General features: G+C 40.5%; 1 protein-coding gene across 1 annotated transcript; it reads left to right on the top strand.

The window, feature by feature from the left end:
* The first annotated feature begins 201 nt into the window (after positions 1 to 201).
* LOC310883924 (uncharacterized protein C6orf52) lies at positions 202 to 6,868 on the top strand. Its single transcript, XM_083805011.1, has 4 exons — positions 202 to 341; positions 4,856 to 5,051; positions 5,578 to 5,623; positions 6,442 to 6,868. Exons 2-4 carry the CDS (start codon positions 4,992 to 4,994, stop codon positions 6,576 to 6,578), a joined length of 243 nt encoding a protein of 80 aa, XP_083661137.1. The 5' UTR covers positions 202 to 341; positions 4,856 to 4,991; the 3' UTR covers positions 6,579 to 6,868.
* The last annotated feature ends 2,998 nt before the right edge of the window (positions 6,869 to 9,866 follow it).

Here is a 9,866-nt window from a genome sequence, read left to right as displayed (position 1 = left end):
TTATTTTTTTCAGGGGCGGGGGGGGGGGGAGTTGCGGAGTAGTTTTGAACATTTCTGTGGGATTTGACAAATCAAATTTAAAAGTTAATGTTCATTTTATAGTTCATGTTCAAACAGGATGGTTAACTGTCTTGTTTGTCTCACAGAGGGTCCAACACCTGTGACCAGTAGCAGTGCATCTGCATTTTCTGCTCCTTCTGGAGAATTTCTGGATTTAGACAAATTCAAGAAGCCTGAAGGAAGCTGGGATTGGGAGACCTGCTTGGTTCAAAACAAAGCAGAGGCCACGAAGTGTGTAGCCTGTGAAAGTGCAAAGCCAAGCACCAAAGCAGAGCTCAAAGGTAATCCTTAATGATTAAAACGAGGATGCATATTCTGTGATTTATTTTTTGGTTTGCTCTGATTTTTTTTATTTTCTTACCTGTTAAGCACACTTATTTTTTCCTTTGAGGTGTGGCAAAATTATTCGTTTTTCCTCTAGGAATATTGCCTAGATAACATCTGTTTCCACACTTTTCCCCAAGAATAAGTTTATCCTTTTTAGAGAAAAGCTTTCATTAATGACGTGCTTGTTCTTTACATGCCCTACACGTTGTTCATTTGGAGTTCAGACTAAAAACATGATCTTTCAAAGAAGTTCGTATACTTTTTAAAGCCAGGTGGTGGGCAGAAAACACAATTGTGAAAAGTTTTATGTAGAGAGGAAGCATGGGGTTTTCTTGTTTGTTTTACTGTTTGGTGGGTTGTTTTTTAAACAGTTTTGACTGGAAAGATCAGGACTAGAATGTAGTTCAAACCTTCATGTACTTCAGGTAAACAGAATATCTTTTGTCTTCACTTGTGCGCTTATGTCCATCAAGTAAGACCTCTGAAACCATACTAGAAAAAATCTGCGGGATTTGATATGTTCATGTACTAGAGCTTTAGAAAAAGTTTAATTCCTATATGCAGCATGTCTTCTGTCCTGGTTATTGATACGTACGCAATTAGTAGCAATCCCTTTTTTGATCTCAACACTAGGTTTAGACAAAAAATTGCGACACCTTAAGGAACCTGTCCTGCATCTCATACAAGCACAGAAGTTGCAGTGTCTCAATGCTAGCAGTACAGTTGGTGGTAAAATCTTTAGTAGGGTGAAATAGAGGCCTCACACTTTTCAGAGAAAAAAAGAGATGAGAGAGAGTATCTTATTCCCACGTACTTGCAACTATGCTGCAGAGTGTACTGCTGTTACTCTAGTGCTACAAAGGTCCAAAAATCACTGAACAGTTATTAGCCAGTTTTGTATTCCTTTAATTTGTTGAAAGACTGCAGTAGAGGATTGAAGTTTTTATTGAGGATCACTGTGTGGAAAAATTCTGATTGTTAAATGTCATTTGTATGACTTAAGAACCGCGTTTTGGAGTACAGAATTCAGTATTAATTCCAGAAGGGGTAAGGGGAAGGACATTAGCTAGTAATCCCGAACAAAAGCAGTGTATAGAGCTATACTGATTTTAATCGCAGTATTCTTACAGTTGGTCTGTTACTGAACAGATATGTTTTGGGGAGATATGGTGGCCAGGGAGGCGTGTGTGTTTGTGTGCTTCCTCTTCTAGTTAAGGTTCTGGGGTTTGGTTTTGTCAGGAAAATTCGATGAGGCACCTTGTGTAAAAGGAAATGTTAACCAGCATTTTTCAACACGGTGTAGTCCCTTAAAAGTGTCATAGATGAAAAGAGGCCATAAACGCTGGGGGAAAAAGTTAGTGGGAAACTGAGAGCAGGATCACATTCAGTAGTGAGAGAGCAGCAGCCTAGGGAAAGCTGATGAATGACTGTAACAGATAGTTCTATTTTAAGTGTAAAACAACACTCAGTACTTTATAATGGTGGTCTTACCAGAGGGTTCTTCTCCATGGCTCCTAAAAGCACGTCTTGAAGGCATTCGAGTGCAGTGAACTTAAGCTGTAAGAGTTGGGCTGGTAAGCTTGGCCTGATTTGAAGCTGTAGGCACGGGGCTATAATTTCTGAACAGGCTACAAAAGAAACTGTACCACTGTGCTTTTCAGTGCTCCGTTTAGCAAAGCCATCAAATTGTTGCAGGCAATTGATGTTGTTCTTCTAAGAGCACCTGAAAGATATTTTTGTTTGAAGAGTTCAGAGGTACCGGTTAATACTGGTTCAGATAATTACAGCCAGCTCTTGGTGTTTGTGACCAATAAAGTTTGTGGCTCCAAAAGGAGTGGGTTAGTGCTAACTGATTAACTGCTGTATATGCAGAAATATGGAATCTGATTACTTACGCAGAGAGCACTTAAAATGTATTGTTTTGCTGGCTCTCAGTGAGTTGCATCTTAATGCTACCAAGGAATAAGCTTTTTGCTTCTGGCCCAAGTTTTTTAATTTGGTGAAAGCCTTTTCTGTGCACGTGCACATGCCAGAGAGGTTGCTTAAGTAATAGAAGCTATAGTAGCTGCTATCTTCTGTTTTTTGTAGAAGACAGAAACTGAATTCGTTAGCTTTGTAACTGTTATGCATACCAGAATTGGTTTTCTCCCTTTTGAAAATAGTAGAGGGTATGCCTATGTCAGATTTGGTGAGCAAGGTGATCAGATGAGGGCACTGCAAGACTGCCAGAACGCACCAGGTCTGGGGGGAAAAGGAATCCGGCTGAGCATAGGAATTTCTAAAAGGTAACCAAGGAGTTGTGCATTGATACAGTTATTCTAAATAATCAGATTCTTGTAGCTCTGCCTTTGGAAAGTCTGTGGCCCTTGCTGTAGTGGCTGTACACAGGATGCAGTCTACAAAACCAGAAATGCAGAAGTCCTATGTTTTGACTCCCTGGATTCATCAACCTGCTTCAGGATGGCTGGGGGAATCCAACTGTTAAGTCTAGCCAGACAGCGCAACTTGGGCTTAGCTGCCATTGTAACCAGCCTTGTTTCTCAACAGTAGCAAAGCTGAATGCATTGGTAAATATTTTCAGGTTTGGGCCTGCATAAGGTAGAAGGGACAAGAAGTGGTTTTATATGCTAGGGAGTTCTTGTTCTTAGAGCTTTCCCTCTAGTTTGAGAGAAGCACATAACTAGTTTTACAGTGGGTTGACAGGAAAGAAGTGGGGGGGAAAAATGGGAACGCAGGGAGATAGCCAAAGGCGTTATTACTAGAACAGGTTTAGAATGCTATTCTTTGCTTTTCATGAGCTTAGGGCAATGGGGAGTTTAAAGCTTAGCACTTCCTGAGAGGGTTTCTTACTCTACCGGCTCAGTTCTATCACTTATTTAAGGCAATTCAGGTCTCTGAACGGTTAAAGAATTGATACCAAATTTGATGAACTCTGATCCAGGATACTGACAAAACAGGACTTCATATAAACAATTTCAGTATGTTCATGAGGTTAGCTTGTGTGTTCTGTTAAATAGTAAAAAATGACACTTCTGTTTCTGTTTACCTAGCATAATTCTGCAAATGTTGCCTCCTTCTGCTTTAGAATGGAAATGCTCTTCTCCAAGAGAGCACTGTCCAAACTTCTTTGCCAAAATTTTTTGATTAAATTAATATTGTTTTATTTTGAAAACAAGAATAAGCCACAAACATGTTTTCTTGCTTCGGCTATCCAGAAGAACGTCAACAGTATTTTCAGATTTTCCTTCCCTACACAACTGTATGTAGGAAGAGTGCAGTTGGAAGCAGAAGACCTAAGATGATGTATCTTCTGTTTGTTTACTACAGTAACAAGACAATGGATTACCTCTTTATTAGAACTTGTGTAGCTTTGCAGTATTGAAACAAATGTAGGTATTAAAATACACATCAGTAATACGTTTCTGAATGGCTGAGTACCGTGCTCTCTTAGCATTGAAATACCCAGCCATTGGATTAGTTTGTCCCTCATGTTTGCTGAGTTTGGAAGCTATTTCAGAATGCCTTCAGCTTGTATTCTTCCCCAAAAGCATAGAACTCACTTCTCTGCATCCCCAATTCAAGTCAGAGAAACTGGGCACTGCAGACACAGGAGGTCTGCCTGTACAGAATCAGTGAAGACAAGTCTAAACAGCGGATTTTTTTGAATATGCAGCTGGGTTATCTGAATGTTCTTTATGCAGTGTACCTCAGTTTTAGTACAGATAGCACTTGTCTTGGTTCTTGTCATTAGTCTGAAGCTGCCCCTGAGAAAATCTTGAAAGGGAAAGTAGTGAAAGCTAATCAGCTGGCCCTTTCTTCTTAAGAACCAGTGTATTTTGTAATTCTCCCACTAATAATAAGGCGTCACGCTGGAGAATCGCGATTGTGTTGTTAAGCAAGACTGACTTCACCTGAGCGGTATAGTTGGCAGCTGTTGAATGTTTAATGGACTTTAAACAAACAAAAAAACTGAGCAGGTGGAGGTAGACATGGCAAACTGACAGGCAGCGTCAGATGCTTCTTTGAAATGGATAATCTGACTCCATTCACTTCTTTCTGGAAATAAGATCTAGTAATTAACCAAACAAAAGATAGAAGGGTTAAGACTGCATCTTTAAAGCAGCTGTGCTTGATAAATGTCTCTGGTCTTAAATCAATCTTTAGCAAAGCACAGAGACTTAGCAGCAGCTTGCTTATGCCAACGCTAAAAATACTTGATGTGTACAGGTAACCATGTCAAGGCTCTGGAGTTAATCCATGAGAACAATTCCTTCTGGTATTGGCAAAGGTGAGGATGCTTGCTTCTATAGAAATGAGGTTTTGAGCTGTGACTTAAGCTGTCACTTAGGTGACTGTTTAGGAAAGCTTCCTTTTAAGTTTTGAAGTATGTAAGCTGACAAATTGTTTAAGTTCAGAACTGGGTTTACAGTTTCTGTTCTCTGACTGTATGCAACTTCTCATGTTTCAGACTGAAAGCAGAATTGCAGCGGTACCAGTCATACAACTATAATGATTATTGCCAAGATTACCAGAACTACCACTCGCAGAGGAGTTAAGATGCTCACGCTGACTACAACTACAGCTCCTATGCTCCCTATGACAGCATGCAAGCTGTTGGAGACTGCTCTTTAGGAGATTCTTTAATGGCTCCAGCTGTTTTTGAGGTAAAGATACTGCACGCTTGCTGTAAAGAAAATATTTCACAGATAATATGTTGTACAGATTTGTGTGAATCAGCAAAAAGAATCCGAAGTTGAAAACATGCTTTCTGCTTAGTGTGAAGTTAAAAGAGCAGATTCCATTCAGAGGTGTTTGTATTTAAGTGCTTAAATAGTAAATCCATAGAATTAGTGATTTATACACCATTATTTGTTCACGCATACCAAAGAATGGTTTTGACAGCATAATTGCGTACGCTTCTTCTGTTCCTGTTCTTCTGATTTGCTTTGCTTAAAGCAAATTAAACAGTTGTTGTAAGTGGTCTTATCGTGGTCAATGTATTAGTTGTGACCTCCGGAGGTCCCTTCCAACCTGTACTGTAATATTGGCTTTCTTCTAAAAATAAGTAGATAAAATGCCATCTATCCTTGTAGTTGTAGGAAGAAGGAATGGGTTGAGACTGCAGCACTTTGAATCTGTGATGCTTTCTGAAATGAGTTATGATTAAACTTAGCCTTTTCTGTCTTTCAGGAATCTTCAGTTATGACTGCAATCGGTGATGACCTAATTACTGACGGTAATAAGGGTTCTATCATTGTCACTTGAGTTTAGCCATCCTTGTGCCTTTTAACAATACAAGCCAACCTCTACTGGATGAAGAACATCTTGAAAATTCAGCTGAGGTCAAACCTCTGTGGGGTTGATCTGCAATCAGCTGGGGTTTTAAAGCTGATACAGCATACACTGACCGCATCAAGTAAAACGGGACACTGTCAATGCTTCGCAGCAGGTTTCTTGTACCTGTGCCTTCATTCCCATTTGAAAATGGTCTAAGACAGAATTTTGTTCTTTGTATTGGTTCCGCTAAACAGATTTTATATTAGAAACTCAGTAATATGCAAAAGCTTTGTTCTCCACCCTGAGGTAAAAGCTTATGTTGCAGATTCCAAAAGGAGGATTCAGCTTGCACTTACAAATACGGTACAAAACATATTTGTGTCCTGGAAGGTTTGCAAAGGTCCTCACGTGGAGGCATTTTGTGTTAGTGTTTAGAAACTATCCTATGTAACGTGTATTGCCGTAGAAGTGAATTAAATGACTCTTGGGAGGGTTTCATGGCTGATTATCCTTAAACGTTATCTTTACTATCTTAAACATTGTCTTTGTCTTTATCTTGAAAGACAGTTCTAGTCCCAGCCTTCTAATATAAAAATTCCCAAAAGTTGGAGCTGTGAGGCTCAAAATTTTAGAGGACTAAATACCTCACTAAAATTAGTAGATCTAATAGCTTATTACACTTAGCTTAAAATACATTTTATTAGCCATTTCACGTGAAGTTTTTTTGTGCGCATGCCTCAGATTTGATACTTGGACTTACCAGGCTTTTATTTTCAGATCCACAGCTCTACTTGGATGTTGATGAAATGAACAGACAATTCACGGAGACAAGCGAAGAACTCTACGATTCACTCATGAATTGTCACTGGCAACCTCTGGATACGGTCACTTCTGAAATCCCCTCTGCTATTTAAGCGTCTTCTAGAGCATGACAGTTAGGACCAAAGTGCTAAAACTACATTTCTTCTACATTATTCTAGCTCATAAGTTTTAAAGCACAGTGATAGGTTGGGTTTTTTTTGCTATGCTTTTGACAGTTTCTGTAATCTTTTTGTTCATCACTCTCTTCTTGGAGCATCATGAAGTCATGTAAATATTCGAGAAATGTAAAGAGGTAAATGGGGTCTTATCTTAAAGATAAGACTTGCCTGTGTAAATAAAAAATTTGTATCTGCAAACCTGCCAGCAAGGGATTTTACTTGTACCTGTGTGCAGCACGTTCTCTTCCGGCTTATGGAATTTAACAAGGTAGTAAGGGTATTTCATCTGTCTTTATTTTTATATGGGCATTAGGACACAAGCAAAATCTAGCTTCCCCTTGTTTTCCTGGTTCCTTAGGTAAGCGACAAGCCAAGCCTTTCATGTGCTTGCTTAGACTGGAAGTATGTATGGGAGACACTCACAGGCCTTGCTATGGAAACACCTGTGCCCACTTTTTCCTGCAGGCTGCTGGCTCTAACTGTACTACTGATATATGCTAGGTCAGCTAAAATTGGCTTATAAATAGGGTATGTTAAGCATATGGAAGTGTAGACTTCAACTGCCATAGCTACAAACATCCCGTGGAATGAGGATGACGTCTGCTGGCACTCTCTGCATCAGCATTCAGTTTTCCCTTGCCCTTCTTACTGTTAGACTTCTCAGCTGACGCTTTACAGCGAAGAAATTGCTACAACATAATCCGTGTTCTTAAACCTAAAAAAAAAAAATCTTGGAGAAAACAACTTGCTGGTTTTCCCTCCTTGCTGGCAAGGAGAAAAATAGTCCACCAGGAACAACAAAAAAATCCTAGTAACAGCTCCTTAAGTTATACCCTCTGCTACCCTCTCTGATTGCTCTGGTCTTCCTTCATTCGTGGTAATGAAGTTTTTAAAGCTCTGGTAGAAGGATGACAGTACTCAAGTCAAAGGAGATGAGAGCCATGAGGAAAGCTTTGCTTTAAGCTAGAGCAGTCTTGCGAGTTGCTGCCTTTATGCTGTTCTTATCTTGAAGGGTACAGAGTCTTTTCCAGTCATAGGGACTCCATAACCCTATGAGTATGGAGAAATAGTTGCTAATTAACAGTGTGTATAATAAGTAAGTGAGGCTGGAAACAAAAGAATATTCCTCCAAGAAAAAAAAGGAAGCAGAAATTACTGTACTTAATAGCTGGGGAAGCTGTTAAAGCTAGTTGACACAGTTCTGGTACTGCCGTGTGTGTTTTGGGGGCAACATAAACCATAATTGCTGTGATGGCAGGTAAGAATCCAATTCTTTTTTATGGCTTAGTGTAGTCAGTGAAAGCAGTGGTCCTAAGCTGCATGCTGTTCTTAAATGTAATGCAAATTCTCTTTTGTGACTCCTCAGTACTTCCAGGTTACTTGTAGCTGATCACCAGCAACTGCTTCTGTTAGCTATTAGCTGTTGGGTTTTTGCTAGGAATACTTTCAGTCCTGAATTGAAATGATGACATCCTGAAACAGAAGAGGCTCTTGGAGTATTGTAGGAAGCACATTCTTCCTGGTTCTAGTGCAGGTGTACACGTAGGAGGAGGCAGAAGGCAAAGAACCTCACATAGGTGGAGGGGGTGAGGTGGCATCACAGTTAGAGCTGTTGCAGTTAACTCTTCCCAAAGCATGAAAGCAACGTGGCTGGGAACAGGGATTTGTTGGGTTGCTTCTTTGTGTGAGCCAGGGAGTCTTTTGAGGGGCAGATTAATAAGAATATGACACAAGGTAGAGGTGCAATAGATGAAGCAAAGAATCTGGGTGGGAAAAGGGTTGCTTGTACGTGTCTATGGAATTGTTTCAGGGGACTGAGCTGGGGCAAATTCAAGATAATAGATGCAGCCTCCTTGAATTTGGATGGCAGTGCTGAAGCTTCAAAACCTTACAAGCTTTGATGCCACTTCAATTGTAGTGCATAGCTGTGGTACTTGAGCTCAGAAGTGCAAACTGCACAGGATTTTTTTATCTATTTTCTTCAACGTGAGCAGCAAAACATCTTCCAGGAATGTGCCTGGGTGCTACGCTGCTTTGACACGGCTTGCTTTGCATCACCAAACACAGTAGTTAGGTTGCATCGAGTACTTTGTGGAAACATTCATTGTGTTGTCACCCAGAAATGGGATGCTACAGATGTGTGTTGGCCCGGCAGTATCAGTGCTGGTTTTTGGCCTTTGAGAGGTTGGTCCATAACATGTGACCTGTGTAACGAGAGGCCCACATAGATTGGTGACTTCATTAAGTCTGATGCTGTGGTGGTGTGTGACCCAAGGCCCTGAACGTCAGAAAATCAGGCTGTGGCCACCTATTTTATGCAGACTTTGCCTATTAACAAGGTCTCTACACTGTACGTTAGAGACGTGCGCCTCCTTTTCCGGACTAGATAGCGAAAATACCAGTTTTGTAGTTCAGTGAATGAGATTGGTTGGGCTGTTTGTTCTCCAGAGCTGAAAAATGTTGGGAGTGTATTCTCTTGGAGTCCACAGAAATGAAAATGATGAGAGGAAGAGAACGTTGGTTGCAGCCCGCGTGCTGCTGTTATGAAGTAGTTCTCTGATGTCTTTTTCCCTCTGCTGAGACTTATCAGCCTATCGTCCTTTCCTGTTAGGAGTGCATACCTGGCTTGGGATGGTGTGCGCAGTGCAGATTCTTTACCGTAAGAGCACAGTGAATGCCAGACTTCTTCCTGTACTGCCGTGTTAACCGTGAGTCACAAATTCAGGAAGCAGTGATTGCATCGGAACTGCTAGAATGCTTTGCGGAGTCTTTTTACTGGGTAAACTTCACAGCTGCAGTTACAACTTCCAGCCTGTGTTAGCTGAACACATCGTACTGGTGCCCGCCATCAGTTTGACAAAGATGGGATTGCAGTAGGAACTTGCTTTTTTCCTTCTTTTTAATTAAACAAGTCTTTGAAGCAACTTTTCCAACACCGCCATACTTCACTTCTTCCAGTTATTTTCTGTTTTACTTAGCTGAAATGTTTTTTTTTCTTCCAAGCTTGAGGAAGTTTTCTACAAGAATGTCCCGTAATGATTTCATAAACTCTTTTCGTTGTACCTAGCTGCAACAGAGAGTGGGGGGAAGATTGATCAAATGGTGATGATCGCTGTCATTCTGCTGGACACGCAGATACTTGCCTTTTGTTTTGGCTCATTTTTAATACCAATTAACTTCAGTGCCTCGCGTTAATAGACACCGTTTGACTGCATCGGCAAA

This window comes from Anser anser (genome assembly GCF_964211835.1).
Source record: "Anser anser genome assembly, chromosome: 19".
Classification (NCBI taxonomy): Eukaryota; Metazoa; Chordata; class Aves; order Anseriformes; family Anatidae; genus Anser; species Anser anser.
This window is presented reverse-complemented; position numbering and strand designations above follow the sequence as displayed.